At 33.4% G+C, this 16151-nt stretch overlaps 1 protein-coding gene, 1 long non-coding RNA gene and 1 pseudogene across 2 annotated transcripts; 2 read left to right on the top strand and 1 right to left on the bottom strand.

Annotated features, from left to right (window-relative positions):
* Nucleotides 1–1119: 1119 nt before the first annotated feature.
* Nucleotides 1120–3572, bottom strand: LOC107410926 (GDSL esterase/lipase At5g45910). Its single transcript, XM_016018416.4, has 5 exons — nucleotides 3276–3572; nucleotides 2868–3089; nucleotides 2603–2751; nucleotides 2211–2487; nucleotides 1120–1594 (listed from the first exon to the last, which is right to left on the bottom strand). The coding sequence occupies exons 1-5, from the start codon at nucleotides 3511–3513 to the stop codon at nucleotides 1353–1355; spliced, it is 1128 nt and encodes a 375-aa protein (XP_015873902.3). The 5' UTR covers nucleotides 3514–3572; the 3' UTR covers nucleotides 1120–1352.
* Nucleotides 3573–5167: 1595 nt separating this feature from the next.
* Nucleotides 5168–8450, top strand: LOC132800358 (uncharacterized). Its single transcript, XR_009635391.1, has 3 exons — nucleotides 5168–6023; nucleotides 6285–6369; nucleotides 6629–8450. It is a non-coding gene; the product is annotated as an uncharacterized LOC132800358 (long non-coding RNA).
* Nucleotides 8451–8594: 144 nt separating this feature from the next.
* Nucleotides 8595–13315, top strand: LOC107410750 (18S rRNA (guanine-N(7))-methyltransferase RID2-like; annotated as a pseudogene).
* The last annotated feature ends 2836 nt before the right edge of the window (nucleotides 13316–16151 follow it).

The following is a 16151-nucleotide window of genomic DNA, read 5'->3' as shown; positions in this document are numbered from 1 at the left end:
TATTCATTTTTTTCTTTCTTTGCTATATATTATATGTTCAGTTTTATTACACAATCTACTCCATCAACAACCAAAAAAAAAAAAAAAAATGGAAGAAATACCATCTACGTCTCCATGGACAGACCCTAGAACTTTTTCAAGTGGAGCACAATTAGAAAATAAAAAGGATAATTACAATCACAAGGATCTCTTTTATACCTTTGAATGAAAGGCATGAGGATGGAGGTTTAATATATATATATATATATATATTATGGTATCCCGCTTTAGCTTTTGAAATGTAACACATGTTTTTCCATTGAGAAATTAAATGTTTAATACATAACATAACGAGGTATATATGTTACTTTAAAATTTATTAAAATGAAATATTTACAACAAATTTTTATGGTAAAAACAAGAGACAGCACAGCAGTCATGTTTAGCAATTAAAAAAAAAAAAAAAAGGGCCAGTAGTTGTTCTTGAGGCTGGCCCACCTAAATCTGGCCCTGTGCATATGCAGGAGCGACACGTGCTATGATGATAGCCATGTTTAGAGGTTGTCTGTTTCAATTTTCAGCCCAACTAAACTATATTGCAAAGGGGTATTGGTTCTTAACTCCTGCTGCTTGGGCAGATGGGGCTAACGGTGCTATACGTCACATCTCGGTAATTGGAATTTTTATTTTTTAAAATTTTTTCACCATATACCCAAGTTCAAACGAGAAAAAAAAAAAAAAGAAAAAAAATAATGCTTTTTTTTTTCTTATACATATATTTAATAAAATTAATAAAAACCAATTAAAATGTTTTATTTCAAACCCAATTAATATTTTGGGCTGGAGCCCATTTCCACTACCTAGTCTATTCGGCCTGGTTCTATTTTGGACAGATTAATTGGGCCAAGTTAATGGAACAAGCAGAATTCCCTTTTGGACTTGATTGGAAAATGACTCCTTTTTATTTTTATTTTCATTTTTTTATTGTTTTGCTAAAGATTGAAAATGACTCCTCGGTAATATCGATATATTGCCTTTGAATAATGAATTATCATCATACAAGAGACGGTTTAAAAAATAATATGACTTAAAAAAGACAAAACACCATCTTTTTTACTAGGAAAGAAAAGATGAAAAAGCAACAGTAAGAGCACAATAATAAAACTTTTAATTAAATGAAGGTTCAATTTTCATTGTTGCAGGTACAATGCATTCGACACAAAATTAAGCAAGTTTGTTTTTGATAATTGGTGCTAAGAAGTACCAAAAGTTGGAAACAAATTAAATTATGCATACTTGAAATATATTATTATGGAGAATGTTCATGCAAACATAAGTAGGTACCATATACTTGTTAGGAGGGGACTATGTAATTAATTGGAGGGACCTATGGATATATTGGTGATTAAGAGGGGTGGAGAAGTAGAAGGGCCATAGATCAAACCCTTGGCAATATGGGCATAAGCGGCTTCAGTTAGGTGAATGCCATCCCAATTTGCAAAAGAGGAAGGGTTTTTGCAGGCTACGGAACCAGTGTGTCCACACCTTGCGGAGTTGTTGAAGTTGTATGGTCCTCCCCCTCCGCAGCAAGCTGTCAAAGTCCCACTATAGAACCCTGCACAATCCATTAATTCATATAATATTAATTAACATATAATATAATAGTTATCACCATTTTATTATCTTGTCTCTCTCTGCGTACCTAATTAATTAAGAGGCTAGCTGTTTGTTAATTTTCAAAATAAACTTGTATTTTGGTAATACAAATGGTATACATGAATGGGTTAGATTAATTAAGTAACATGGTATTAGATCTATGTACAAGTATATACTTGTTCACTTTCATTGAGTAGAAATGTCTCTTTTATGTATATGTTTGAAGGCCAACTCTCATTCACCCAAAAAAAAAAAAAAAAACAAAACAAAAAAGGGGCAACTCTCAGATTTTGGTCATTGTACTTTCCAACCACAAATCAACACACATATAAATATGTATGGATCCCACAACCGGGTACCGCTTATTACCTTTGTTAATTAAAATTAGCAAAGAGTAGTGAAGCTTTGTTGTTGAATTAATTGCATGCTGTCTATTTATCTTGATATACAGAGTTGGTAGTTGCAACATAAAATTAAGAAATTAAGCAACATTAGGCGGGCCTGATTATTAATTATTTACAGAAAAAGAAGCATATGCATCCACATACGACATATACAATGTCATGAAAACTCACCGTGTTGATGGGGAGCATGATAGAAGCGCATGGCAGCACCGTAGTAGTCAGCGTAGATGATCCTTGCATGAGGGTACTTCACTCTAAGCGTCTCAAGGCCACGCTTAAGCTGTTCATTATGATACTTTGAGAAGCCATTGTAAGCCTTCAAGCACCCATTTCGTTGATCATAGGAAGCTTTGTTTGGGCTCTGAAACAATGTCAGGTACACGGCCGAGCATCCAATAGGCAGATTTCCTGGAACCAACAACTCCACTGCCCCTTCTTCTATCAACGCCTACATCGTATATATTGTGTGGATATATTTTAATTAAAGTAATTTTCCCTTCCATTATATATACATATGTATACAAATTAAATTTTTATATAAATATATGGTGACATAAACATACACTTGCGGCCCTAATAATTGCTTCAACAACCAAAGGCACAGAAGCTTTAAGTTGTTTGCGTGTTCCACCGACAAAGTAGGCGTAATTGTAATCATTTCCACCTATCTCTCCAAGGACAAACAGCGATTTCTTGAAGTAATCGTTACACTCTGTATATTAATTTATAAATTTTGTTAATATAAGAAGACTGGTGCTCTCTAGGACTACTGAAATTAAGAAATACATAGAATTTTGGTTGCAATTGGACAAACTTAGGTACATATACCTTGTTTAGTTTTGCAAAGGGAGGGCTTGAGCTTCTTGAACCAACCAAGCTGAACACTTAATGAGTCATTTGTCCACAGAGTGTGTCCGACCTGTTGTTGGTAGAAGAAATCTGGGTCAAGTGCAGTGGCTCCAGCAACGGCAAAATTTGCTCCGTGCTTGAAATTTTGGCCTTTGCTTAGTGCAAGATAGGGTGGCAAATGTGGTAGCCCAAATGCCTCAGCTATATGATTGATTAATTAAGATCGTCATTAATAAATAATAAAAAGAAATCTTGCATTATGCATTTTATTTTTTCATCAAATTTCAACGGGGTGAAATCCTAAATCTTGAAGTTTAAGAATACGTAATGCTAAGTGTTCAACTAATTAAGAATTAAGAGGCAAATTAAAAGTGCAAGGGTATGTACCAATGAAATCAACCACTAGGCGTCCATCGGAGCACCTCCCCGTTGCATGTCGAAAGAAGGTTTCCCCATAAGGGAGCTTTGCTATAACTGGAAATGCAAGGGCACCAGAGAGAAGGAAATTTCCAGTGTCACTAAGAGAGTCACCAAAGTTGAAAATTGCCTCGTATTGTTGAGAATTTGACAATGAGATCGCCGCCCTGAAAAATAGGCAGCAGGTTAGGAGGAAAACAAATTTCATGGCGAAAATTGAAGGTGGATCATATGAAATATTGATCACTATGTTGAATATGAGAATTGTTTTGAAGTGTACTAATTTGGTATTATAACAACCTACCGGCCCTACATGCAGCGGTGCCTTTATTTCATGTAGTTGGGCTTTAAATAAAATGGTCGATTTCATGAACTTTGATTTTCTCTGTCTAGTTTTATAATTATATATAACATTATACAGATGGTGGCGCTGTTTCCTGAACAAGAAGAAAAATCAGAATCATTAATCTCAAAGAATAAAGCTGTGGGGATCGATGTTGAACTTCGTGGAACTGTTATTGGCGGCAGGAGAATTAAATGTTTGTGAATAAGTTATTTTATGTTGAGTAATTTTCTAATTTCACTAGATCTTTCACTGTCTATTTGTTTGTTCTATATTTGTACCTCTTCCTTCACCTAAATCCTCTAAAAATCTTGGCTTTAAAACGTTTTACACCTTGCCAATGGTTCAACTATATATCTACTACGTGTATCTTTGATTGGTAAATTAACGAAAGAAATACATGGCTTTCAAGGATTTCATGCATATCAGAAAGCAAATTGACCTAAAAATCAAACTCCCCCCCCCCCCTTCTTTTTGAGTGAATTGTTATGGTCCGGAGTAGTGAAATTTTTATATATTTGTGGCTTAAATTTGTTAACCTCGTGAAAAGTGTACTTAATTTAATTTGTAAGCTAAAATAAATAGTCGTAGGCAACAAAATACTAATTGATAGTAGGTGAGCTACAACTAGGGAAAACCACTCGTTTAGAACCCCCCCCCCCCCCCCACAAAAAATGATAAGATATATATTTTAATTATTACCAATACCTAGTGAAAATGCATGTGTGGTGGACTCGTACTGGACAAGACCACAAGTTTCTTCCATAAAGACAGCAACCTGCCAACAATATCTTCTTAATTATTTCTCTTTTCATTTCTTGTCACCTTTAGTTTTCATTTTAAGATTACTAATTTCAGGTGCGGCCACTATTTGCCGTTGATTCGTGGCCAATGAAATGTAGTAAAATTGAATTAGGAACTAATCTCACCGATCAGGTCGCTAACTCAAATTTCTCCGAAGCTCATCTGTGATGATCATATTGGGCAAAACATTTTGGCCAGTAGTCAACGTATTACTTCATGTTGCTTTTTTCTGTTACTGTTAAGCCACATTACTCAACATGATACTAACAACGTTATTACAAGATGATTCAAAATTGATTAAACTATATTAGCGTTATGTTTTATTTTGTTGCTGAAATTTTGCATTATATTGGTGGTGCAAGAAGTTGCTCAAATTCATTTGTAAAATACATACACACAGTATGAAAATTATATATATAAATCTTGCATTATCGACTGATTTTCTTTTACTAAAAAGATAGGTAATGGGAGAAGTAATATAAACTAAAAAGATAGGTAATGGGCATCAAATATTGAAAGGATAAGTTGGAAGGGAATGGTGAAAAGTCAAGCACACAGGGTAACCGTGTGTTGGGGGGCCTCAGTGAAGTTGGTGTCCGTGACTTTGCCATGCTGGTCGGTTGATGAGCTTTTCACGTGGTTGAGTTGGGGGCTTGCAAATTGCTAGAAATGTGAGAGAAAATGGTTACCTGCCACTGATACAGTGCGATGTAGATGGTACGGAAAACTAGCACTTAGGCAGTGTTTGGCACTAAGCAAGCATGAGTTCAAGTTTGCATCAAACATCAATTCATTAAAGCAGGCAAGCCCTGAGAGACGGAATCACCTCGAGAATTTTTACAATCATTGTTATTCATGAAATTATGTCGAACTTGGCATATACTAGAACTCTTGACAGAATCATTTGTTACATCAGAAAGCACAATATTGCACTAAAAAAACAAAGAAAAAAGAAGAAGAAGAAGAAGAAGAAACTACAACCTTCCTCTTATCATTGTCAATTCCGAGCTCTAAGATAGAAGCAATTTGGTACTAACATCTCAACAATTACAACAACAGAAAACTTCTCCAACTCGATGCATTATTGAGGGTTTACTCGGGAACCCCATTTTGTTTTTATGTGCAGCTTGACATTTGTGTTTTTGTCTATGATATTATATGTTTTCAAATGGACAGCGGTACTTATCTTAAATCTTCCTCTTAATTAATAAGAGGGACGAAGCTTTTGGTGACAAAGGAAAAGTTGTAAACTCAAGTGGTTGAGTGCATAAATTTTAGACTATCACTGGCTCTCTACTGTCAAACGAGTGAAGTTTGTTGCTTATTTTTTAAATGGAGCTATCTAACTTTATGACAGGCTGTTGGACTTTCCTCTGCTCCAAAGACCAAAATTGTATGAATCTCCATGTTCTGTGTTGTAGTTATATTTTACACTAATTCACATTATTTGAGGATGTAAACGTAACATTAATTCCTCTGGTTAGTTCTTGTCCCCCAGTTATACGGACTTGAAAGATTCTTTTTTTTATGGTGACAAGTCCAGATATCTTGAATATGCAAAGGAAATGACAGTAAGTACTTTATGATTGGTTCTTAATACTATTTCCTACTATCTTATTCAGTGGTGTATACATCCTTCTGTTGGTAGGTTGTAGCAGATGATGCTTGTTTTACCAATGAAGCAACATTAACTAAGAGAAGCTCTTTTCTTGAAATTGCATGTCTATCATCTAGTGAAGGGATTATGGTCAAATCTTTGGATATTGATGCTGGATATTCTCCATCAAAGCGTGACATTGTGCTTGATTAAAAACTGTTTGATTCCTTTGTAGGTCAAGCGAGAATATGTTGAAGAATTGAATGACTCTTTTGATTTAGTCCCACTTGATGCTTGGCATGAAAATGGAAGAAAAGCAAGTATGGCAAGAGCAAATTTACCTCCCGTTTCCCCCCATGATGCAGATAGATTATTTTATTTATTTATTTTTTGTTGGGTTTTCAACATTCATGCGTGGGAGTAGTCACACATAGTGTGGAATCATTTGAGAATTTGAATGTGAAAGATATCATAATTATAAAAATTTTGTTCCCGACAAAAATACTTTTAGCTCATTTTTCATAGCGTGAAAGTGTGTTGATTGGTTGTGATAGATACAAAATGTTCCTCTTGATGCAGGTACAGTCCATTTCTCATGGCATGTTACAACCCCAGTGGTGAGGAATTTCAGAGCATTTGCCGTGTCATGTCTGGATTCTCAGATTCCTTTTTATGCAGAGTTTAATGTAAGTTATGTTGATGATACTTTTTTTGGTGAATTTTTTTGATAATAATTGGTAGTTCACAAAACGTACATGTCATTTCCGGAGCATTGATGATAATCTAGTGACTTATTTATCCTGTCTAGAGTTGCATTATCTTCTTTACAGTTGTTAATTTTTTTATTCGAGGAAGCCATAGATTGTCTCCTTTTTTATTGCTTATTAATGCTCATTGATTGTTGTTGTCTTTAAACTTAAACATACAGTGGTGCAATTTCAATTGATACTGATTAGAAATTTCTTAAAGAAATGTAAAATATTAAATCCTCAATATAAATGCTAAAATGTTAAAATATGTAAATTTTACTATAGAGACAACAAAATATTTAAGATCACTATTATGAGCTGAGTTTATTATTTATGTGTTTTAGAGAGTAAAGCTGGTTCTTTGATCTTGTTTTGGTGGTTGAGCTTTCATGTAAACAAATGCTTGTCGAGTGTTTTTTTTGGATAATCTTTCGTGCAAATGGTCTTAATTTTCATATTTATAGGCCTATTTTGCTCTGCAATTTTGCCAGCCAATATTTCTTCTTTGGCATTATTTCATAGTTTTTAATGTTATCCTCCAAATATTCTCTTTGTAATTGAGTCTACTTGACATCTATGGAGAATTTTGAATAAATAAAATCCCAACCATCAACAATTTTTTCTCTTGCTCTCATTCAGTAGATTGGAGGGTCATGAAATTTTATTTTATTTTATTTTAAGAGTAAAGGATTACGATGCCACACTTTTTGGTTTTAGGTTCGCTCTAAAAGTTTTGGTTGTTCTCCAGTCGACAAATTTTAGTGTGCCCCAATAATTCTCTTTTGGCTTCATCCTTTTTTTAATTAATTTTTGGGCTTCATCCTTCGCTTCATAAACAATCTAATTTGCTTTTCGGACGACAACAATTCAAAATTTGACTGACATATATAATGTCTTAAAAATTCTTCTTGGTCGATGTATGCAGTGGTACCATCTATTTGGGAAGCAGCCGAGAAATTTTCTATTCTAGCAACAAATATTACTTCTGCTTTTATACAATCCACATTTGATTAGGTATAGAATAATTAATTAATATTATAACATTATATTTTGTATGTAATAAATACATATGATTGATGCCATATGATTTTTGTATACTTATGAGAGAAGCTTGTAGAGCTCCACACTTTAGGAAAGCATCATTTCAATAAAAGTTAACCATCTTTGTATCGTCCAATAAGCAAAAACAATAGTAATAATAATAATAACATGAAACCATAAAATTTCTCATATAATTTTAATTTTTTGCAGATCGCATACTCAATTCCATATTTTTATCTTTTAGGCAAAAAATAAAAGTTAAGCCCACCAAAGACCCAAACTAATAAAGTACATCAATTTTTTTATTTATTGATTTTTGATAAGAAAATAATGAATTTTTGATAAATTATTAAAATTTATAATGGAAGTGTGGATATCATTAATTAGAAAATTTTTGTTTTTTTTTTTTCCACTTATAAATCTAACCTTCAATTTGTATATTTCATGCTGCCAATGAAAAATAAAAGATAAGAAAAATAAAATTGCATACGAATTAAAGATTTAAAAGAAAATATATGGTATAACGCACAAAGAAATTACATTCGAAAACAGCAGCCAAAAAAAAAAAAAATGCATATAAGATTACGAGGAAGCCCTCTCTCCCGTCTAGGTCACGCGCGTATTAAAATTTCTCTTTGAATCTCCTAAAAATATATATATATATATATATATATATATATATATATATATATATATATATATATATATATTTATATATATATATATATATATATATATATATATATATATTCTCTTTGAATTTCCATTTCGGCCTTAAACCCTCTTTCACGGCTGTCCCGGCCGGATCGTCTTCAAGGCCTCAAACCCTCAAATCCAGCGAATCTTTTTGGCATGGGCAAGAATTCCGACATGTCGTCGCTGCAAGAACTACCTGGGATATTCGACGACGATACGGAGGCTCGAAAGTTTATCTCCTCCTCTCGTATCATCCAGAAAGCTCTTAAGCTTCTCACTCTGCCCGATGATGGAGTCCGCAAGTTGATCCTCGATATTGGTAATCTCTGTCATCTTTTTTTCTGTCTAAAGAGGTGTTTAGATGTGTGGTTGATGGAATTTGACTTTTGATTTTTCTATTTGCATTAACTTTCAGTTGATAGTTTTGGTGTATGACAACATATTTGAATTTTATTTCAGGTCTTGGGACTTTGCGATGGGCTTATTGATGGGGCCATAAGTATTTCTGCTGTTCAGGTTTGCTTTCATTATTTTTCACCAATTTCGACATTTTTGCTGCCTATCCTAATTCTTCTCGAAGACTATGTTCCATTTTAGCACGCCGGAATTTTCTTGCCAATTATGTAGCTACTTTTGTACTAGCATCTTAGTTTTTGTATTCGCAATTCCATCATCTCTTTCCTCTAGTTTTTTCATAACCTGGCATCATGTCTTGCAATTTCATTGTTTATTCTTTTGAATATATTAGCAATGATTAAAAGAATTTATAGTTGCAGCTGAACCATAAATCTGATTCAAATTTTCACTGACTGTACCTAGTCTTTGCTGCTTCATTTTTTATAGCTTTCTTGAAATTATACCAACTACTTTTACACGACATTACGCCGTGAGAATTTTACTTCTTTGCAGGATGCAGTTGTTGTGCTGCAATGCTGATATATCCTCTCACGAGCCCCAACTAAGGATGAAGTACGCCCAGCTTTTCATTGGGTTTATGTTCTTGTCGCTAACCTTATAATTATCTCCTAATTTCCTCTAGTATTTTTCTTTGATTTGGTTAAAGCATGGTTGGTTCTATGACTTTTTCTCATATCTGTTCAGTAACTAACGTTGTATGCTTAAATTCTCTTGCAGGGCTTTCTTTGGGTCATTGTACCGATGCTTATCAAAGAGTGCAAGAGTTGTATTTCAAGTGCATCCTGAAAATGATGAACAAAGTGAGTTGATTTTAAACTGCGCAAAGGATTCCTTCTGGATTTTCTGGCAGGGTGGTTGTTGATTACCCCAAAAGGTATGCAAGAATTAGTATTACTACATTTTTCACAGTTGCTACATCCTATAATAAGCGTATTTGCTTGCATGCCAGAAAGTGTCCTGTTCTTGTTGAATAGAAAAGTTATCATACTTCTTACCTATGTATGCTGAACAAATGATCCTGAAAATGCTAATTAACGAACTAGAAAAAAAAATTGATTTATTTGCAGTATGCTATAGTTATTGACAGGCAATCATGCTCATATCTAAGTAATTACTTTAAAGTCAAATTTCTCTTTTTAACCTAAAGATTCAATTTCAAACTAATCCTCTTATAATGAGACAGGTCTAGAGTGTCAAGGAGCCGGTTTGTCTTAGCTATGTAGTTTTGAGTTACTGATAAATTTGATGTACAAAAGCAGCGACGTTTTAGCACTTTAAAAATCAGTTTTAAATGCTAGAAAATTATTTCTTCAAAGGTTTGCCCAATGCGTTTAAGTCTTTTTGGCTAGAAAGTATTTCTAGCCATATCTGGTTGAAATGGGTAGAAATTTAATTCTTATAAGGTTTACCGACCACAATAAAATGTATTTTTGGGGTTTTTAAATCCTGATCTTTTTATGAGCTATATATTTTTACAGATCGCACCTATGGTGGTTCATTTTGTTGAGGAATTTAAATTAAGAGTTTGTAGTAGAGAATTAAACGTTACTAAAGCCATGAAACCCCAGAGTTCGTAAATATTGATTGGAAGTTAGCTAGGAATTTGAATAATCTTGTTAATTTAGATAATATTTAAAATTCGTTGAATCAAAATAATTGTATTTTATCATTTATAAATGTTAAAAGATTAAAATTTTAACACAGCATTTTTTAACATTATCTGTTGAAATGACAGTAGCTTTTAATAGCCGTAATTTTATTTTCTCATTAACTCAAGCATGATCTCATAACAGTTCCAAAAAAGAAAAAGAAGAATACCTTGTCCTCACTTGTGGTCAGCCATCTGGAGGAGGCGAAGAAAAGCAGATGGTAAGTTCTCTTTTGTTAATGTATGTACATATATATATAAAGTCTATCTATGGTGTGGATATCCGGACGGACTTTTAATCGTACGGACTTCTACAAAGATGACGGTTTTTGAAGAAACCATCGTCAATACTCTCACACAAATACGAGTATTGATGTTTTTGCGGATGTCAAGCGGACGTCCGCACCGTAAAATCTTTATATATATATATATATTCTCAACAAATTAGTATATCTTAGGAAACTGAATTTTCCCATTGTATCTTCAATTCTTAAGGATAATGAATGACATGAACCAATTAGGGGAAACCATGAACTACTCAATTCAAAGTTTTTAACTTCAAACAGAACATTTGTTAGCTGGAAAATTTAATGCTTAATAAGATAAAATGTAATTCACCTGTTTGATTGATGATACCTGCTATAGTTTATGTGATCTGAATTGGTTTAACAGGTTGAACAGGATAACAAGCTTAAGAGTGAAGCAAAATATGAACATGTGAGTCATGTTGAGGATGTTAAAGTACTTAGGAAGAAGTGTGAGATACAACACATTGTTATCGATAGGAAAAAAGAGATATTAAGGAATTACGTGAGGTTGGAGATGGATGATGCTGTTATTGCTAAAAAAGATGAGGAAATTTGGGAATTAGAAGAACACTGACAAAGGATACTGAGTTGCATTCTAAGGTCACTATAGCATTTATATACTATTTTTTTTTTTCTTTATACCACCAGTTCAAAAAGCGAGGGAAGTCTAATATTAAGAAAGAAAATCCAAATTCCTGCATAAGAATTCAACAAGGATTGGATAGTTGCATTGCAGACTTTTTTTTCATCTTGATACAGTTTGTATTTCAGTTCAGTGTAAGCGAGAAACAGATTTCAGAAACTTATCCAAAAGCATGTCTCTTTCCTACTTCAAAATTTTCTCCACATCTGATTTCTTTTCACCAGGCTTAACAATATTATTGCGAAAATCATTTAATCTGCTTTTTTTTCTTCACATTTCCTCTTAAGCTTTTTAATCTCACAACAATAGTTTTCAATCTGCTTATACGAGAGCGACGATCCTCTTTTGCATTGCATTCCTTTACAAGTTCTTTAATGTTATTATAGAAATTTTGAGTCAAATTTTTAAGATTCTTATAATCCATCTTGACCAAAAAATCCTTTTGAGCTTGATTATTTTTTAAATCCTGAACTTCTTTAGTTTTCTTTGTGATAACGGTCTCTTTTTCAACGCACCTTATCTTGAATATGCAATTTCATGCACATAGACTGTAGTTTCTCTCTTCAACTTGTCTATGAGTTTTGGCAATGTTGTTGATCAATTCCATAATAAGTGTTGTTTTGCCCACTTCACTCCCCCAAATAGTCCTATTTTTACTCCACGGCAATAAGGGGCTAAAAGATCTATGTTTTACACGTTTGCCTGTCCCCATAATTAATTCCCGTTGACCACGTCCTATAGGAATCATCGAATCAATAGCACTAAGTCCTGTTTGAAGAGGCTCATATACCGAATGTTTTGTGTCCGGAGAAATTAGTACAAGAAGTCGTAGATACATTTCTTGATAATGGAATTTGAGGACAACCAATGAGGGATGGTCATAATAAGGCTTACAAGTCGTTTTCAGATGCAATTGAAGGCAAAGAAGGAAGATTGCATGGGACTCTGCTTGACAAGTTGGGGAGAGAAGCTGCGGTCAATGTGCATGAAATTGCAGCACTTAAGGTGAGGTGCGTTGAAAAAGAGACCGTTATCAAAGAAAAAGCTAAAGAAGTTCAGGATTTAAAAGATGATCAAACTTGAAAGGATTTTTTGGCCAAGATGGATTATAAGAATCTTGAAAATTTGGCTCAGGATTGTTATAATGCCATTAAAGAACTTGCAAAGGAAAAGAGGATCATCTCTCTTCTCGTCTAAGTAAGCAAGTTGAGAACCATTGTTGTGAGATTAAAAGATTGAAAAGGAAATGTGAAGGAAAAGAGAGCAGATTAAATGATTTTCGTAATAATATTGTTAAGCTTGTGGAGAAGAAATCAGATGCGGAGAAAATATTGCAGTAGGAAAGGAAACAATTTAAGGAAAGAGACATACTTCTGGATAAGCTTTTGAAATATGCTTTTGGCTGACATGGAACCTAAATATAAATGTATCAAGATACAAAATACGGGCTGCAAATGTAAATATCTAATCCCCGCTGAATTTTTTTGCAGGAAGTTGGATTTTCTTTCTTAATATTAGATTTCCCTCGCTTTTTTAACAGGTAGAAGATATGAAAAGCGAATCATTTTAGATTTACCTTTTTTTTTTGAACAGGTAGTAGAAAGATATGAAAAAAGAATCATTTAGCTTGTACATATTTCTAGTCCCTATAAGGAATGAAAGAATGTGTAATTTGCTTTATCTCTCATAGAAGGGATATGAGGTAGTCAATTAACTACTTATTCTAGATAACTTGAACTAGTATGGTAGTTTCTTTATACATAATTTTTGTAACTGAAATTGAAGCATAACATAGAGGACCATCTTAAGGATAGGTCTTTGAACTGGTTCAGATGCAGAAGCAGTGTATAGAAAGAAGAATTCTACAAGAAATTGGTATAACCAAATATCGGATCATGCTGAAACTTGCAAGGAAAATTTGTCTCTAAAATGCATCTTTGAGAATGGAGATGAAGCAAAGCAATCAATTGAAAAAACAAAAACAAGAAGCAAAGCAATCAACTGAAGAAACAAGAACAGGAATTCGCATGAAACATACAAATGAAATTTAAGAGAATTACCTTCGCAATTGTATCATAAATTGGAGTCACTACTTTCATAAAAGATGCTTCGTCTTCACCAGCACAGGCTGGCTTTATGTGATTTACCCAAAAAAGGCAGGCTTTATGTGCTCTCGCCTGTCAGTGAACTAACACTCCCGGGTCAGCATCCCATACAATTCAAATGCCTTAATAGAAAGTGTAGATAACAAAATGTGATGCTCAACTAAATTATAACTCTATACCATTAAAGCAATACAAACATGTGGGTTAAAATATTCTAGAAAAGTTCTTCACTTTGAAAAACACATGGATCCGACTTACATCCCTTACGAATTTACCAACTCGGCTCGATGGCACATAAATGTCTATGTATGAGCAAATGTATATTCAGAAATTGCACATGTCAAAAACGAGTAGTAAATCAATGAAATAAAAATAGACGGCAAGTTATTAATGCATACATGTTGATATATATGGCAAAGGATTTCTGGCATGAATCTCAAGTTTGCAGCTTCTCCCCATATTAGAAGATATGAGTCCATGTACAGTAAGTTTCTCTGCCGAATTTCCTGCTGAATGGTAGGCAACCTCCCAGTTGAAAACAGCCCTCAGCGGGTGATGCAAAATGAGGGTAGAGAAAGAAGCAAAATATTTATTCATGGTATACCAGTGGCTCAGTACCAGCCGGAGTGAGAGAGAGCAATAGTCACCACTATTTATAAGATGATTAAGACATAATAATATTAGCGGTAAGCAACTCCTGGAGAATATTAACATAAAACGGACATCCTTGCTTTTTCAAATATGTAAGCTCACTAAAGGCTATTTTTGCGATCCAGACATTCGCATCATCTTTTATAATTCTTGAAAATTTTTTTCATCACTTCCTTCGGAGCACGATCATCCAACGAAATACAAAAAAAGTACATCGGCAAATACTAGTGGAAAACCTAAAAGTAGCTCAGAAAGTCAAAACAAGTCAGTATCACATTCACACCAGACCAAAAACCTTGGGTTTGATTGGGCCTTGGAAAATTTCGTATGTGCACATTTGCAAGCAACAGAATCAAATGCTCCCTTTGATTTGTCACATTATCCTTCTGCATTAACGAGTGAAGCATAAGCTGAAAATTAAATATGAAAATCCAAGTAGTTGGCCTCAATTAATTCAGTGAGTCGCTTCACCTGAAACCCAAACATGTACTGTAGCCAGTCTAGAATGTCCTGATCAATTTTCTTCTTGTGCCCCTTTGGCCGTGGCAAGCCCCTAGTATTATGAAGTTCAGTAACTGTAGCTTGAATCTGTGAGTTAAAGCAAAGCAAGATATTAGAAGTTCAGGCTTAAAAACAGGACTATCAAATAAACTAAAATAGATAGTGGAACGAACCTTTGGATATCTTATTAAAGCCTGATTTTGACTATGAGGATCAGAGTAAGAATATTGTATGGAACATATATATATATATAAAGAATATTGTATGGAACATATATATATATATATATGATATTTCGTGTGGGCTTCCAAAATCTGCAAGTAAATTCTTGAACAAAATATTTTATTAAGAGAAACAGGTTTTAAATGGAAGGTTGAATATCATACTGAGTTATAAAAGAATTTTCATTTTCACATCGGCTACTGAAGCAGCTGTGTCTGATTTACCGCCTTCAAAACCTCAAATAGGACAGCAACAGTTTGATACGTTCAGCAGCTGTGTCTGATTACAGCTTCAAAACCTCAAATAGGACAGGCACAAAGTTAGGAGCAGTACTCTATGAGCAAACTTTTCATCAAATAATTAAACTTCACATCAATACGAAGCGATCAGACTTATCAGCGTGCAAAGCTTGAATATTTGTTCATAGTATTCTTTATAAAAATTCTGTATTTCCCAAGCATCGCTCTTTGCCTTTCCTTCCTTGTTGCATTTTCCTTTAGAAATAAAAATTATTATATCATCAAGTATGAAATTAGTAACTTTAAGAGTTAGAAGTGTTAAAGCAAGAAAGATAGAAATAAAAATGTATAGGAAATTTCATGTGAAAAGATTAGAACTATAATATATATATATATATATATATATATATATATATATATTATTTTGTTTTGTTTTAAACATGTTTCAAAGGTTAAAGAATGTATTCTAATCGTTATTTGTACAATTAATTATCAAAAAGCAACACAAAATTAACAAGGTTCATCAAGAACTTTGTTCACCTGTTATGACAAAAATACTATGACAAATAATAATTTATTTTTATTGTCATTGTGACACCGTATATTTCCTATATTCTTTTATCTTTTTTTCATAAATATATATATATATATATATATATATATATATATAAGTTGCTATAAATTAAACACTAATGTTGAGTTTGGTATTGTGGTTACAGGTAAACCATGAAGCCTTGGAAGAAGTTCAGGCAAAGAAAAATGCCAGCTTGAAGTATTATGTGTAGGGTTTGGTGAATGTGTAGGGTGGATGTCTTAGATCTTCTATAAGTGGCTTTGTACATGATTCTAGATAGAGTTGTAGGGTGTATACTTTTGTACATG

Source organism: Ziziphus jujuba, chromosome 1 (genome assembly GCF_031755915.1).
Source record: "Ziziphus jujuba cultivar Dongzao chromosome 1, ASM3175591v1".
NCBI classification, from domain to species: Eukaryota; Viridiplantae; Streptophyta; class Magnoliopsida; order Rosales; family Rhamnaceae; genus Ziziphus; species Ziziphus jujuba.
The sequence above is the reverse complement of the archived record's forward strand: the minus strand, read 5'-3'. Positions and strand labels throughout refer to the sequence as shown.

What these genes read in the sequence shown, in the direction of transcription:
- LOC107410926 (XM_016018416.4), bottom strand. Translation starts at nt 3,513, where the DNA reads ATGAAATTTGTTTTCCTCCTAACCTGCTGCCTATTTTTCAGGGCGGCG. An exon ending in CCTTTGCAAAACTAAACAAG is followed by an intron (nt 2,752 to 2,867) that starts GTATATGTACCT and finishes ATTAATATACAG; the next exon opens with AGTGTAACGATTACTTCAAG. An exon ending in CAATTATTAGGGCCGCAAGT is followed by an intron (nt 2,488 to 2,602) that starts GTATGTTTATGT and finishes TATACGATGTAG; the next exon opens with GCGTTGATAGAAGAAGGGGC.